General features: G+C 46.8%; 1 protein-coding gene across 2 annotated transcripts in view; it reads left to right on the top strand.

Annotated features, from left to right (window-relative positions):
* LOC134435504 (AT-rich interactive domain-containing protein 1B-like) overlaps nt 1-17,500 on the top strand; it is a 302,917-nt gene that overhangs the window by 27,752 nt on the left and 257,665 nt on the right. For both annotated transcript variants that reach the window (XM_063184526.1, XM_063184525.1), the window contains exon 2: nt 1,992-2,267. In XM_063184526.1, coding sequence (XP_063040596.1) covers nt 1,992-2,267 — 276 coding nt within the window. The remainder of the gene's footprint in view (nt 1-1,991; nt 2,268-17,500) is intronic.

The raw sequence follows: 17,500 nt of genomic DNA, 5'->3' as shown, positions 1-17,500 counted from the left end.
GTGTTTGCGCGTGCGAGTGTGCGTGTGTGTGTGTGAGTGTGTTCGTGTGCGTGTGTGCGCGCGCACGCGCGTGTGTGTGTGTGCGTGCGTGCGGGGCGAGAGAGAGGTTGTAGGCGGTGGGAAGGTAAGGGAAGGGAAAGGAAGGATGAGTGGAGGAGAAGTGTTCCGTGATGCGTGCGGCGGCCTAGTTTCAAGCCCTGGGAGTCGCATTTGTTTCCGTCATTTTGCCAATTAAGGTGCTAGTGGAGACGTAGAGGGCCTGTCCCTCATGCAGCGGGTGAGGAGAGAGGAGAGGAGAAGCCCACACTAAATCCTGCTTAATCTGGAAACCAGCGACTGGGAGGCCAGCCAACCAGCCAACGCGACCACACACACACTCATACGCATTCACACACACACACACACACACACACACACACACACACACACACACACACACACACACACACACACACACACACACACACACACACACACACACACACACACTGTACACACACACATATGCATCTGCAGGCACACACACACACACACACACCCACACACACCCACACACACACATACGCACACACACATACGCACACACACACTTGTACTCAGGCTCACCTGAGTCTAGCAAGCCAATTGGAAGGTATTTGTGGAAAAAAGAACATGTTGCCAGCATTTCTCCCCTATTTCCCCCTCCTTTTTTCTGCCAGAGAGCTTGTCTTGTATTGGTGGTGGTCTGACTTCGGTGACCACCAGGCAGGGTATGGCTGGTTTGTTTAAAGAGAGGGCCTATGAGGCAAGCAGCCTTTTATTTTTATTGCCCACTTTTATCCTGTCCACATGACCAAATGGGTCTGTGCTTGTTCCTTGACATTTTCAGCCCCCCCCCCCCAAAAAAAACCCCCAAAAAAACAAACACACACACACACACACACACACGCACACATACACACACACACACAAACACACACACACACACGCACACACAAACACACACACACACACACACACACACATACACACACACACACGCACACTGTCTCTGAAAAAAATACCTGCTATTCTCCCTTGAACAGCACAGCTCAGCGGGACAGGAGTCATAGGGAGCGTGGAAGTGGTGGAAGTAGAGGCATTGTTCAGGAAGAAGGAAAGAAAAGACGGAGTGGGAGAGAGAAAAGCAGAGAGAGACGGAGAGAGAGAGATGGAGAGAAAGAGGCGTGCGTGTGTGTGAGAGAGAAAGAGAAAGAGAAAGAGAGAGTAAGAGAGATGGAGAGAGGGGAGAGAAAGAGAGATGGAGAGAGACAGGGACAGAGAGATGGGGAGAGAGAGAGACGCAAGGAAGGGGAGAGAGACACAGAGATGGAGAGAGAGAGAGAGAGAGAGAGAGAGGGAAGAGAGGGGGGGGGTAGAGGTATGTACTCTGCAAGGCCGTGCTGGACTGAAAAAGACAGTGGGAACAAATGCCATAAATCATGGGTGATCCAGCACAGCGGAGCGGAGACATCAGAGCTGACATAATCTGCCCCGCCGTGTGTTCTGCGTTTTGGGTGACGGATTAATGTTAACCTGACATGCCGGAATTTTCCCGTTGACTCACTGGGTCAAGGAAAGAGGGGAAGAAAGTACGGTAGAGGAGGAAGGAAGGAGAAGTGGGGGAAAAGAACCTTCAAAAGAACAAAATACTTTGAAAAGGAATAAATTGGTGCGGGCAAAAGAAAATCTTTTTGGGTACTTTTTTTTCTTCTCTTCTCTTGTCTCTCGTCTCGCCCCCAAAACCCCTCTTCCTATCCTGCCTTCCATTTGTAGTAACCCAGCTGAGACACAGTGTTATCCAGGTTTGACTGATGGATTCAGGTGTCTAGCTCATAGTTCACAGCTCACCTCTGTCTCTCTCTTTCTCTTTATCTCTCTCTCTCTCTCTCTCTCTCTCTCTCTCTCTCTCTCTCTCTCTCTCTCTCTCTCTCTCTCTCTCTCTCTGTTCTATTCTCTGTGCTGTTTTGCAGGTGGGTTCCATGGACTTTGTGGTGATGAAGCGTTCTCAGCTGTATGGGATGGGCAGTGGCAGCAACCCTTATTCACAGCAACAGCAGCAGCAGCAGCAGCAGCAGCAACAGCAGCAGGCACAGCAAGTGCAGCAGCAGCAGGCACAGCAACAGCAGCAACAAGGCGGGCCTTACCCAGGACAGCCATACGGATCGCCCGCCTCCCACCGCTACCCAATGGGAATGCAGGGGCGTGGCCAGCTCGGAATGGGCGGGATGCCGTACGCGCAGCCACAGGTACGTGTGAGTGGTTATTGGGATGGAACACTGTGGAACCAATCAGATTACAGCAGATCGTAGCCCCATAATGCACGCTGTTCCACCAGTGGAACGCTGTAGTAGTTGTTAAAAAGTTAACTACACTACTATGACATAACACCGGGCCTTTAGTAATGCACCACGACTTGGTCATTGCCATTCTGGTAACAACATATTTATAATGTTGTGTCTTAACGTGTTAAAGACCTCCAACACAAACCACTTTCTGGTTTCTACTGTATGTAATGATAGAGACATGCATGATGTTCCCTGTTTTAAGGGGTTAAATAAATACTATATTCTTGAAAATCACTGTAACACAACAAGTGTTAGTGTAAGTGTAAGTGTACGTGATAGAGCTTGGTCAGTCACTGAAATATTTCAGACTTTTATTACTGTATTGCAGTGTACTGCAAGTGTAACTGTTTCATAAGGCCCGTGTCTGTCAGGGCTGCGTCTGTCATCATGATAGCCAAGTGGCAAGAGTCAAGTGTGATCAGAGAGAGGAGAGAAGGGTCATCCATTTCTCTGCAAATGTCCTGAGCGATGAGAAGCTGAGAGCACTGAGAGTCTGAGAGGTCTCATGCTGTGCTGCCGTAATGCCGCCCCCTGGCATATGTGGGTGACATTCAGAAACCGGCCAGCACCTTCTTGGCAGGCTGGAAACTGCTGCTGATTTTCATGGCCCCCATTCACAGCCACAAGAGCATTAGGATGGCTACTCTGAAAATAAGTTACCACTCCAAATGGTATTCTACTCAAAAGGGTAAAGAGAGGGGCGTAATTGCCATTCTATTGCTCTTGTGTGTCTCTGTGTGTGCACATACGTCCATGTGTGCGTGCATGCATGCCTGCGTGCGTGCATGTGCGCGTGTGTGTGTGTTTGCTTGTTTTTTCTTTCTTCTTTTAATGGTTGTTCGAATAAGATCCAGTTTAGTCCAGTGTTTGTTACAAACATTGAAAGCAAAAAAAATCAGCAAGGCTGCAATTCTTGGTTCTGGTCCGAGATTGTGGCTGTAGCATTGTTCTCCTTGTGTTTTCCGTGTTTTATTTTCAAATGTGAATTGGACTAAGACATGGTACTCCATGGTACTCCACCTGGATCCATGCCTGGCACTCATATTTGGTTACATCCCTCCCCTGCGCCCTCATGTTTTTGGGATTTTATTATCCAAATGTGGATTTGAATGAGATCCAGCCCAGCCCAGACAAGTCCAGACAATCTCTGTCTGTCTGTCTGTCTGTCTGTCTGTCTGTCTGTCTGTCTGTCTGTCTGTCTCTGTCTCTGTCTCTGTCTCTGTCTCTCTCTTTCTCTCTCTCTCTCTCTCTCTCTCTCTCCCCCTCTTTCTGTCTTTATCGCTGGATGTCAGTGAAGCGGGGGCGCACTACACTTTTCTGAGCTGAGCTGAGCTGAGCGGTGTGGAGAGCTGACAGTTCTCCCCTGCCACAGCACACTATATTTAGCCAGGCAGGCAGGGCCCAGGCAGGCCTGTTGCTCTGGCCTCTAATGCCTCTCCGGAGAGCAGAGCTTCTGGCACCAATGGCAGGACCTCCGACTTAGCCAGCTCTCTCTACTCATGCACCCATGGGGACATGGGAGTGGGGGTGTGTGTGAGGGTGTGAGTGGGGGTGGTGGTGGTGGTGTGTGTGTGTGTGTGTGTGTGTGTGTGTGTGTGTGTGTGTGTGTGTGTGTGTGTGTGTGTGTGTGTGTGTGTGTGTGTGTGTGTGTGTGTGTGTATGTGTGTGTGTGTTTGTGTGTCAGTGTGAGAGAGCGAGAGATAGAGAGAGACATGGATGAAAAAGCCAAGCTTATCCTAGGCATTAACAGCATATTCATACTGTGCACCGTCTCAAAGCCTGAATGCCCATAGTGGTGAACCCACCATAAAAAAATATTGGGGGTCGAGGTTGAGAGAAGGGGAGAGAAGTGTGTGTGTGTGTGTGTGCGTGTGCGTGTGCGTGTGCGTGTGCGTGTGCGTGTGTGTATGTGTGTGTGCGTGTGCGTGCGCGGGGTGGGTGGTGGTTGCGCAGCAAAGCCCAAAGTAATCAGCGACAGTCCATGCGTCCCTTTTAAAAGCTATTTTATTATTTACTCAGCCATTTTTTATGTTCAATATTAGCTTCCTGCATGGATTACCATTGTTTTTTTGATTAAAGCCGGACCCCAGGGCACTCGGTGCACTGGCGGTAACTCCAATGGAGCACTCGGTAGGCCACATTACAGACTTCCTATTGCTTAAAAAAAAATCTTATGTAAAGAGCTGCTCATGGTTGCTGCTTCATCTCTCTTTCTCTCTCTCTCTCTCTCTCTCTCTCTCTCTCTCTCTCTCTCTCTCTCTCTCTCTCTCTCTCTCTCTCTCTCCTATGACATCAGACCAAGCCAAAGGGAAGGTTCTGGAAACAGAGAGGGAAGGGGACTGGAAAACACACACACACACACACACATACAGCATACACACACACAAACAGCATACACACACACACACACACACACACACACACACACACACACACACACACACACACACACACACACACACACACACACACACACACACACACACACACACACACACACACACACACACACAGTCTCACTAAACAAAATCCCATTCTTCGGCAATCAAGTGCATTGCGATGGGGGAGCGAGAGACCCATAGACTTAGCCGTCACAGAGCAGCCACGCAAAAATAATTAGAGAAATTAGTTGTTATCCCCCGACTATGGCCAAGGGAGATAACTTCTAAAGTTATAATTATCTAGCGCCGCCATTAAAGGGGGAGCGAACACGAGAGTGTAATTGCGAAACATAACTAAGCGAAAGTAATGAGTTTATAACAAGAGAGATGGAACCGTTTGCATCGCTTTATGTCCCTCTGATATGTCTCATAACGCAATGAGTCAAACAAAAACGGAGAAGGAGAGGGAGAAGAAGAAGTGAGCGAACAGGCTCATCCGTCCCAGGAATAAATGTAAACAGCCGAGGGGGTGACTGAGAGAGAGAGAGAGAGAGAGAGAGAGAGAGAGAGAGAGAGAGAGAGAGAGACAGAGGGACAGAGGGACAGAGGGACAGAGGGACCGAGAGAAGAAAAAAATAAAATGAACAAAAAAATCTCTTCAAACAATTCCCATCTAATTTGATCCAGAGGCCTGCCCGACATTCAGACAAATCTGGGACCTTCCGTTGGGAGGAGGAGGAGGAGGAGGAGGAGGTGGTGGAGGAAGAGGGAGGGTGGGGTCTGGAATGGAGTGTGTGGGTGGGTGGGAACGGAACGGAACGGAACGGAATGACATGACACGAGAGACAGTGATGTCACACATGTGCCTGCGGGTGACACAGATGTCCTCCATCCCTGCCGCCGCTCGGCTCGGCTCATCATTCCCTCTGTACTCTGTTCTGCCCCGTGTCTTGTTTCCGCCCTATTCGTCCTTCCTCCCCCGACACACACACGCACAGACACACAGACACACGCACGCACGCACACGCATGCACGCACGCACGCACGCACACACAGGCACGCACGCACACACACACACACACACACTCAGCCAGTCTGCGCCCTGCGGAGAGCAGAGACAGACACAGGGACAGTTTGCCTGGAGAGAGACAGACACATGGGTCAGTTCTTCCTGGCCCAGGAGGGGTAGAATTGGGCACTCATTACGTTGTATGAATTGGGTTGGGGGGTGGGGGGGTGCTTTCAGATGACTTTTTCCCAGGGCGCAGCCAAAGCTGTCAGCGGCCCTGCAGACACAAATACCACAGAAGAGAAAGAGAATAGAAATTCAGTACATATTTTTGTGCATGAAAGAAAATGCAAAAGTGCAAGTCTCACACTTAGCAGCTTGACCAGTTTAGTTTGTTGTTGGCGGATGTGTGTGTTCGCACGTGTGTGTGTTCGCACGTGTGTGTGTGTGTGTGTCTGTTTGTGTGTGTGTGTGTGTGTGTGTGTGTGTGTGTGTGTGTGTGTGTGTGTGTGTGTGTGTGTGTGTGTGTGTGTGTGTGTGTGTGTGTGTGTGTGTGTGTGTGTGTGTGTGTGTGTGTCTGTCCGTCTGTGTCTGTGTCTGTGTCTGTGTCTGTGTGTTAACGTTTTTCGGGTGACTTGGACCTGTATTTATTTCGAGACCTCAGTCAGCCGAATGAACAAATTCATTTCTCCTACTGCCACAGTACCTGTATGGTGGCAGCAGCGGAAAAAAAAGAAAAAGAAAAATGGCCGCAGCCAAACACTGGAGTATCTCCACAAAAGAAACCCATTTGTCAGCAGTTGTGTCACCATGTCTTTCTTCTTTTAGAAAAACAGCCATTTTCAGAATCATGACAGGCTGGGGCCCGTCTTTTGAGGGGTGACAGTGTCGCTGCACCTGCCTGTGAAGGCAAGGGGAAGTGGTATGCGTTTTTGTGTGTGTGTGTGTGGGGGGGGGGGGGGGGGGGGGGGGTGTGTGCGTGTGTTTGTGTGTGCGCGTGCGTGCGTGCGTACGTACGTACGTGCGTGTGTGTGTGTGTGTATGTGTGTGTGTGTGTGTGTGTGTATCTGCGGTGTGGCGCCGGAAGGATTTTAGCCTCCTGTCTGCTTCCCTCTGTGAGCGTGTCGAAGTCGCTGCTGTCACCCACAGTGACAGGCTTGTGGCAGGGCATTTCCTCCAGATTATCCCGCTCTCTTGGGGCAAACGTGTACTGCCTGCCCTCGCCATGGTGCAAGCGGCGGGTTCGGATCACTGGAGCGAGAGGCATACGAGGCGCCACACTGCACCGCGTCTCTCCTTCTCTCCTCTCCTCTCCTCTCCTCTCCTCTCCTCTCCTCTCCTCTCCTCTCCTCTCTTCTCTTCACTTCCAGGCATTTGAGTCACTGTTGTTTCCAGGACTAGCTTGAACCCTCAGGCCTCCCTAGGTAACTTCCCTTCTCTCTCTCTCTCTCTTTCTCTCTCTCTCTCTCAATCTACAGTATCTGTCTCTCTCTCTACCTCTTTCTTCCCCCACTTTCTTTACTCTCTTTTACTCCCCGGCTTTCTGCTTGTTCTCTCTCTCACTCTCTCCGCCCTTCTCTTCGTTCTCTCTGCCTGTTTGCGTGCCAAAGTATGGCAAGTAACCACTCCAAACAGATCGAGAAGAAAGAGGCAAAATAGCCCTCGAGCAAATTTGGAGATCCGTTGTGGAAGATAAATGCCTCGTCCATGTGGGGGGGGGAGAGAGAGAGAGAGAGAGAGAGAGAGAGAGAGAGAGAGAGAGAGAGAGAGAGAGAGAGAGAAAGAGAGTAAGGAGAAGGACTGTGTACATGTGTGAGAGAGAGCGAGACTGAAAGAGAGAGACATGGAGAGCGAGAGAGAGAGTGAGAGAGAGAGAGAGAGAGAGAGAGAGAGAGAGAGAGAGAGAGAGAGAGAGAGAGAGAGAGAGAGAGCAAGAAAACAGAACAAGAGAAAGAAAATGAACAAACAAAACAATGGGGACCAACATGAAGGGCTGACTGATGACAGGATTTGGGCTTTTTGTGTGGAAGTGGAATGAACTTGAAAGTAAAAAGCCTGCCAATTCCACTGCAATTTCCTGTGATGTCAATGTTGGCAGACAGAAAGGAAAAGAATTTGAAGGCAACATTACCGTTTGATGTGAAGGCAAGCAAAAAGATTGCCTGTGAAATGAAAGAAGGAAAAATGTGTCAACAAGCCAGGAAGAAGCCATTACTGGTCCTCCTCACCGCTTGTTTTTACCCATTTGGCTAAGTTAATAGAATCTAACCATTAAATTGGAGAGGGAAACACAATTTTTTTTGCCGCCACTGTTTCTTTTGTTCTACAATGAGGACCCCTGTCCTTTTAGCTCGCTCCCCATTCTGCGGCCGTTCTGAGTCAACTAATGGGTTTTTATCGAAAGAAAGACCTGTAGTTGCTTTTACTGTACACTCTCTCTCCACCCTCCTACCCCCACCAGCAGCAGGAACACATTTAACCTTGAAGCAAGATGTTCCCCTTTACAGAGAGTGTGTGTTCCCCCCTTTCTGTTGCCCATAAAGAAAGAAAGAAAAAAAAGTTGGGTGCTTGACGTTGCCAAATGGAATCCCATAACCTTGTGCCAAACTGTATTGACAGTGTGGAATTAAAGCCGTAATTTATTACATTGATTGGGTAACTCCTCCATCATGGTTTAGGCATGCTCTGAGCCAGCTGAATCACTTAGGAGCAAAGACATTGTCTTTGAGGTTAATGTACTGTACGCCGGGCAGGCAGAGTGATGGCTACGAGGAACATATAAATTACCCAGTGCTGTAGACAGGGAGGCAGGGAGGCTGCTGGGGTGGTGGTGGTGCTGGGGGTGGTGGCTGGGGTTTGGGGGGAGGTGGGCTTCTTTGAAAGCCTTTTGAAATGTCGGAACCGGGTCTTCTAAGTACCCGGTACGTCTATTCGTTTGCTCTGGGACCCCAGGCATTTCCGAACGACAATTAAAACAGAAGACATTAAGGGCAGGGGAAAGGGAAGAAGAAGAAGAAGAAAAAGGAAGAGAAAAAAAAGAAAAAAGGGAAAAGGAGAAGGAGAAGAGAGATGGAGATGAAAAAAGAGAGAGAGGGAGGGAGGGAGGAGGAAAAGAGGACGTAGCCTCGATATGGTGGCTGATTAATTAAGGTTTCTCTTGCAGCAGAATAGATGAAGTTTCAGGATCAATTAATTAGTGAGCACCCAACGAGCATCAATGGCTCTAATGGCCTGGTCTCATTTGTAACTTTTATTAGCCTACAGTTCTATTGGCCAAGCCAATCAGCTCTGGGAAGGGAAACACCTTACATCCATTAGATGCAGATAAAATAGTCCATTCACGTCAGGCAGGCTTGTAGATAGCTCATGTTTGCGTAGCAGGACTTAAATCGGCCTGATTTGTTCGAGCATCTCCACTGTTTGTGTTTCCCCTTAAGTTGTTTCTATTTGAGTTTTATTGCAGTAGCCCTCAGCTAGTGAGAAATACTGTACAGGTGTAGGGATAAAAAGGGATGTTTCTGGCCTTGGCCTTGGCCCAATCGTGTTACGCCAGGGACCCGGGTTCGATTCCGACCTGAGGTCATTTCCCAGTCTTCCCCCTCTCCCACTCATTTCATTACCCACTCTTTACTGTGTTATCCTAAAACAGGCGAAAAAGCCCCCAAAAGTAATTTTTAAAAGTGACAGTTCTAAACAGGTTAACTTGACTGCTGGTGACACGATGCAGGGGATGGTTGATAAACAAAGGGAATACGTTACATAGGGAGGAGGTTTACATTGGCAAAGCTATTTCATATTTGCTTCTGCATTAATTAATTGAATGTGTAGGAGGTCGTTTGTAAGCAAAGGCCATTTGTCACAATTTTCCGGCGATTGTTTCCATTTGGCCTCTTCTTCACCTGAAGTTTGGATGTACATGTTTCTGTTTCCTCAACCGCTTTTTCTAGACAATAAATATCCCTTAAAGTGGTTTAATTATTTCTCTAATGAAAGCCAGGCAAACAGTCTTGAGTGGTGGGAAACGGGCTGCAGAGGTTGCCCTTAGACAGTTGGAGAGATTAGCTTCTCCTGTAATTGGTGGTCCAAAAAAATTCCAGCGTGATCACAAATTCACAAATTGATTTTCCAGTTTTTAGTTATTTACTTATTTACGGTACTTTATTTTTGCAGGATCAGAGTTGCTATTGCTTGGCTGCTTCGTTCCCCTCATGTAGACTGCTTGCTGTTACCAGGAGTACATGTTTCCACATTTGTCTGGTTGCTAGTCTGCCTTTTTAATGGCCAACTCTCTGTCACTCTGTCTTTGCATTGACAGTGGCTCGTGCCAATATCTGACCAAGTCTGGCAAAGGATAGTATTTTAATATCTACAGCAATTCCATCACAACTGCAAAAAAGGGTGTACATCCAGCTAATGTGTTATGCTGCCTGTACAAGCTAAAGTGTACGATTGAATTTGACCAGTCAAAATGTCAGTGCGAAAGTAGGATGAAATTATAGGCATTTGGCAGGCACGACGCTTTTATAACTCTTATGGCCGTGAGACATGTTTTATGGCAAAGCGCAGTATAATTCTGTGTCCTAATTTGAACCACAAAATTACAAGGTGTGGTGTTCGACTATCAATATGTGGTTAGCAGTCACAGTGCGCAGGGATAATTGACGTAAGTGTCATATACGGTTTGGTTTTTGGAATTGAAATTTTATTCACACAAAGGTCTCTGGGTAGTCATTTTTTTCTGCTTTCTTGTGTTATGTTCTTACTTTGTAACACTATATTACAAGAAAAACAGCCTCAATAGCGATTCCAATGCATTATGGTGAGGGCCAAGGGTCCAATTTTCCTCATGCTCCCTTTGCTTTCGCCATTTGTTTTCCCCCATTGTGATATTAAATTGCGCTGATTTCCACACAACACAAGCTTTCTCAACATTTCAGCGCTGGCCAGCAGAGTCACCCCCCACCCCACACATCCCACCCACCCCCTCTCTGCTCTGTCCATCTGATTTTTTCCGGCCAGTTCTCCTCTCTGGCTCATGCGTTTAAGTGTGGGCTTCGCACTGCTTGCAGATGCTAGGGGATTGCAGGCTGTGCTTGTTCCCCGTTTGGCAGGCGGGTGGAGGCCGGGTTTTTTTTTGCAGCCTTGCTGTTGGGATTTGCAGAGGACTGGGAAAGCCTCCCATCCTTTCACTGCAGGATCAGAGGCTAAATTCCCTCCCAAAGATGTGGGCTTATTCAGGATCGGCCAGCAGAATAAGGCCCATTTTCTACACATGAATCAGAATTTTCTCTCTTTCTTTCTGTATTCTGTGTGTTTTTTCCTCTCTTATATCTCTCTCTCGCTCGCTAGTTTTTTCTCTCGCTCTCTCTCTCTTTTTTCTCTCTCTCTGTCTCTCTCTTTCAGACATTTTTTCCCCTACTTTTCTTGGCCCACAAAATGGGGTCAGGAGTTTAATGGGGAAAACATTTGAATTGGTGGCACTAAACCGTGGCCCTCGGAGTAGGAGCTCACACATTTTTAGAGAGCATTAACCCCTGTTCCCCTCTCCGGCATCTCTCCATTCGAACAGTGATGGGGCAATCGCCGCCGCAAATCTGCCCGGCGGTAATGGGTGTGTTAGCGGCGGATGCTGTCATTTTTAGGCTGTTGATTGAAGCGTGTAAATGGCACACACAGCGGAGGCTGGCTTGATGCATCTGCCCAGCTGAGAGTAGACACCAGGGAGGTAAGAACAACAGGGGTGCCCAATTTAGTGCCTTAAATGGGGACGCAATCAGGGGACCCTTTCAAGTTGCCCTCTTCCAAAGGCCTGTTATTTCGTATTTGTCATGTCAGTGTCTTTTCCATTTTGTTGTTTTAGTGCTTGGTTTCGGGAAAAAATACAAGCCAGCAGTTTGTGTCTGGTGTCAATATGTGTTTTTTTTCCCTCTCAAGTAATTGGACATTCACAGTGCAGAGGAGGCTGAAGGGCTTTGTGCACCAGTGGTCAGGAAAATATAACCGCAACACTCGCACAGATGTAACTCTTAACTCAAGACCTTCTTTTGTATTACCATGTAACATTCGCAACACTTACATTTGGGTCAGAGGGGGAAAAGGCAATTTTTCCCTCTGTATCATTTTTTTTTGTTCTGATGTGAAAGACCACATTTTCATCAACCCTCTATTAGTCATGCAGCAGATTTTTGTCCGGTGGTGATGCCTCACTGCCGCTGCTGTATTGTTGCGTTGCCGCGGTGACTCCTGTTAGCATGGCCGAGTGTTTTTTCAGCCGCTGCACTTGTTACCTCTGGCTTTGTTTGGCCGGGCTCTCCAAGGGCAGCTCATTCTTGAAGTGTCAAGTGGCTCACTCGCGTGTGCACCGAGGGGGGAGCGGGAGGGGGAGGAGGGGGTGTTGGGATCAAACGCGCTGAGCCGGGGGTTAGTCACCTTGCAAGAGCGGCGATGTAATCTCTCCTCCCTTATGTTTAATCATGAGGAGAAATTGTTTATCATCTCCGAGCTGCTGTGGCATCTCATCCGGGCCTTCCTGCCCTGCCTGCCTGCCTATCTGCCTGCCTGCCTGCCTGCAGCCTTCAACCTTCTGCATTTCGGGGCAAATTAAAAAGGGAAATGTGAGCTTAAAGTAAAGTAAACAACTCTTCATTTCTGGGGGTATTCCCTGAGCCTTTCCGTGTGTGTGCCAATTTAAACTGAGGTGATGGGTTCAGTTGAGTTGATCGGTCTGTGTCTAATGACGTGAAGTTATGGTGTATCTGTTTACAGATGATTCAGCAATCACTTCTTTCTTTTGCATTGATGATGGTCTGACTGTGACCGAAACGTTTGCACTTCACGTGGGTAGCGCTCTTTTGTCTTCTAAGATGCAATAAAAGTACACTTTTACATCGGCATGAAGGTGTGCGAGTTCCCCTTACTTGCTCCCTGTTTACCTATTGGAACCTACGCACCTAGCCAGGCCGTGCCCTCCTAGTGACACAACACCTTCAGCGTTGCTTCTAGTCAGGCCAAGAGAAATACAAATATTGTTTCTGAGCTGCCGAAAAAAAAGAAACTCCTCCTACTTTGTTGGGAAGCAAACAACCATTAGCAAACTAAGGGAGGCGGGTCAACCATGCCATTTGGGAAATGTTAATTGTTATGCTCTTGGTCAGACCAAGTCTCGAAGAGATTTGAAAGTCGATGATAATCAGGCTACTACGCACCCACCAGGCACCAAGTCAAAAGGTGCGATACCTCCGCTGGAAAGAGCATCAGCAATCACTGCAACATCACATATGTGCCTCTATCAATGTCATGGCAGAACTGTACTTATTGCCTCAACTCTTAACTTAGCACAGTCAGTCAGGGAATAAATGGACTTCTCTTTTAGGTCTTCTGTGCATATACGTAGATTTTAAGTTCAAATTAAATCATTGCTATTAGGTTTGAGCATTCCATTTTCTGATTTTAAGGCGTTTAAATGCATGCTGTCGAGTAGCCGTTGAGTGTGGTTCAGCGCTTTATGATTGTACATGAAATGTGATAGGGGTCTGAATAAACAGACCCCATCGAGGGCGATGGTAACAGTCGTCATCTGTGATATCAAAGTTTGATCCAGTGGAGGAGGAAGAGGAAGGGAAGGAGGAGAAAAATCTCTCCTTCCTGTCAGGATTTTGACCAGCACTTTATAGTTAAAGCGGTCACATTGGCAAATAAACAGTCTAGGTCCTCTGAAAAGAAAAAGATTTTGTTTTGTGAATATAATTTTTTTCTAAAGTTACTTTATGTACAAAAAGTCAGAGTCTTAATATTTCATGAATCTTTTCATGAGCCTTTCCAATTATGGTGATACAGTGTGTCTCTCGGCTAACCCTGTACCCACCTTGACCAACACTGGACGTTAGTGGTCAGTACTGTCACATGCCATAGTGCTATCGGGATATCACTTGCTTTTTCCTCCCCTCTACTAGCGCCCACCCACCGCACCCCTCGTCCCCATCTGATGCTGATGGGAGCTGAGCGAGACTGAGCCACTCTACTAGCCGTAGGAGCTCGCCAGCGCTAATGTGCCCCTTCAATATTCCTGTCATATCTGTTAGGAGTGCTTAATGCTTCGGCGGCTCGCTGGCTGGGCAACTCCATATGTCATTCAAATGGGGCACCCCTGCATGCCATGTTGGCTTGGGAAACACACACACACACACACACACACACGCATGCACACACACACACACACACGCATGCACGCACACGCACGCACGCACACGCACACACGCACACACACACACACACACACACACACACACACACACACACACACACACACACACACACACACACACACACACACACACACACTAGGGCTGTAACGATACACTCAACTGACGATTCGGTTCATATCACAATTTTTGACCTACGATTCGATACACTCCACGATTTCACATTTGCCAATGTTATAAAATGAAATTATAAATAAAACTATGACAGATTATAGGTAGAATAGGTTACAAGAGGCTACAAATAATTTAAAAAAGTTTAAATATATGATAGTTATGATGATTTGAAGCTTAGAAGCACCATCACTTCATATCATGTGGTAGTTTTCTGGACTGATGGGTGTCAAACTTTGAAAGGGTGAATCACGATACTGCCTCCTTGTATCACGATATAGTATCATGAGTCTGTGTATCACGATTTCTCGGTTCGATACAGTATTGTTACACACACACACACACACACACACACACACACACACACACACACACACACACACACACACACACACACACACACACACACACACACACACACACACGCGCGCACACACACACACACACCCACAGGCATTTCACTTGGGTGATAAATAATTATGAAAACTTGTATCAGTTGAATAACAATAATAATAGTAATAAGCAACTTAGCAGTAGGGCACTGGGTTACTACGCTGGTGACCTGGGTTCGATTCCGGCCCGGGTCATTTGCCGATCCTTCCACATGTCTCTCTCCCCTCTCATTTCCTGTCTGTACTCCACTGTCCTGTCAAAAATAAAGGTAGGCTATAAAAAGCCCCAAAAATGCATTAAAAAAAGAAAAGCAACTTTCCTTTCTCAGGAACTCTGATTGGACTCTAAAGGTCCAGAACTGTAGCGGCTGCTTGTGGTTGCGATGTGGCGTTTCTGTGTTTAGGATTGAGTGGGAAAGTGGTTGGCTCTCAGACCACATCACATCAGCCTGTGCTTGCTTGTGTTGGTGGTGGTCCAGAGGAGAAAGAAGAAAAGGAAAAAAAACCTCCTCATGCCTAATCTTGCAGCCAGATGAGAAATGTATTCTGGGACTGCTATTCGGGAATAGCAATAAATCCTTCTCTTCCTATTGTTTTTTTAATCTCCTTTGTATCCATCAATTTATTCTCTCATTTACTATACATGTTTGCTCGTTCATATTTTTTTGCAATCCAAAAAATGACTATCTTTACCGTTTGAAAGATCAAAGGGCCTTTTAATTTTTTTAAACATCTTCCCTGGTTTTAGATAAGTGTCTGATCTGATTCCTCTCCCTCCCTGTCAAGCTATTTTTACACCCTCAGGAAGCACACCTGAACAGAGTGAGCTTGCTTTCCCCCCCTCTCATTCACTTCTCTGCTTGGGTCAATCAATAACGTTGCACAACCAACCAGTGTATGTACTTAGAGTCCAGATATCCAAGTCTCCCCATTCAGTGAATTCAGTGTTGTCGCTGGCGTCATTGATGACGACTAGTCCATAAGCTGTATGCTGTCGTATGAAAAACTAAAATTAATCTATTTCAGAATTACAGTGTGAGAAGGTAGTCTAACCCTTCTCACTGGTTTTAATGACTTACACAAAGTTGACGCTTGTTGGATGAACTTCATAGACTGAACAGACACACACGCACACATACACTCGCACACGGATCTCGAACGTTGCAACACATGCGGGGCTCGCGGCCGAGAACTTCGCATGATGAACTTTGTTCCGTCAGTCATGTCTGCATCGCGGAATGCGCACCGTGGGGGCAGCATTCCATCAATGACTTGTGGGGGGAGACTGGGTTTAACTTGTGTATTTGAATGTGTAAACTGTTTTGATGATGTGGTCAACTTTTTCATATATCACAGGGATTTGGGAATGTGTAATATGGGCGCAGGGCAATTTTCTTTTGTTTTTGTGTTTGTAATTTTTGTAAACCGGCAGCAGAGTATTACAGTAAGAGCAGTGTAGGCAGCAATTGTGAAACTGTGTAGCTATTGGATAATTGAATGTAATTAGTGAATTTGCCCAAGAGAAGGGTGTGTTTAAAATGTCCGTGTCACTCGGTGAACGGGAGATTCAGAATCAGAGACAGACAGGTGCGCGAACAAGGAGCAGCTGAAGACCGGAAGGTAGCTGGCTCTGCGCAGTCTTAGTAGACTGTAATGTAAATTGTAAATTGTAAATTGCAATGTAGCTAGATGCTGCTGATGTATCATAGTTAGTTAGAAACGCTGCCGTGTCCTGTTAGAAAGTTTTCATTATGCCCTCGTGCATATTTGTTTTGGTGTCAGAAGTAAATAAAAAGAGCTCGAATATTTTTCTAAGCCCTGGTCGCCGTGAAGTTCCTATCCTTCCATCTGCACTCCAGCCGCAAAGTTTCATCTCTTTTCATCGCTTTTTATTATTGTGTATTGGGTCACTTTTTACCTTTTTGCCAGGGTTGTGTTGGTTTATGTATTTGTTTGTTGGTTTGTAAAATAGCATAAAATGTTAAATGTTAAACATAAAATGAATATATCATTCTGCTATTTTGTCAGTATGTTTATATACCATGGCTCTACCAACACTCTAGGAGTGTTTCTTTTTTTGTTTGTTTGTTTTAATGTGGTCATCATTAGAGCAGGAGGAAGGATACATTCATAGTAACATTTCCTGACACTTGTATGACATGGGCGGGATGGGTTCTCTCACAACTATTAATTCTCTTGATGAATAGGAAATGGATCAGGAATCTGTTAACACCTTTCGGCAAGGTTGTGATGATGAGTGTAGCATATGATTGTGTATTCAAACAGGTGTGTGTGTGCGTGCGTGCGTGCGTGCTTGTGTGCGCGTGCGGCGTGCACGTGCGTGTTCGCGTGTTCACGTTTGTTTTTCTGCACTGTGATGAGCATTTTGTTGTCAGATTTTTTCCTCCGTCTCCCTTGTTTTGGTTTTATTTTTTTTTCAATTTTATTTATTTCAGATTTGCTGCGGAAAATGCACACAGGCAGAATAACAAGTGTCTCATTAGGCTGGCGAGATGCTGTGAAATCAGATGACTTGGCATCAGGGTTAATAGCCTATCTTTGCCCAATGCCAAGCCGAGTACCCACACCACCAACTCCACCACCACCACCACCACCTCTTCCATTCATTAGAGCTTGCAGCCAGCCGCTGTGACCCTCCTCACCATGTGTCAGGGCCGCACTGAAACATTGTGTGCGTGTGTGTCTATCTCTCGACAGCCCTTTGCGCTCACACTTGTATGTTGGACCGTGTGTGTGTGTGTGTGTGTGTGTGTGTGTGTGTGTGTGTGTGTGTGTGTGTGTGTGTGTGTGTGTGTGTGTATGTGTGTGTGTGTGTGTGTGTGTGTTTGTGTGTTGTGTGCGTGTGTGTCTATCTCTCTAAAGCCCTTTGCGTGCACACATGTTTGTGTGTGTGTGTGTGTGTGTGTGTGTGTGTGTGTGTGTGTGTGTGTGTGTGTGTGTGTGTGTGTGTGTGTGTGTG

This window comes from Engraulis encrasicolus, chromosome 19 (assembly GCF_034702125.1).
Source record: "Engraulis encrasicolus isolate BLACKSEA-1 chromosome 19, IST_EnEncr_1.0, whole genome shotgun sequence".
Lineage (NCBI taxonomy): Eukaryota > Metazoa > Chordata > Actinopteri > Clupeiformes > Engraulidae > Engraulis > Engraulis encrasicolus.
This window is presented reverse-complemented; position numbering and strand designations above follow the sequence as displayed.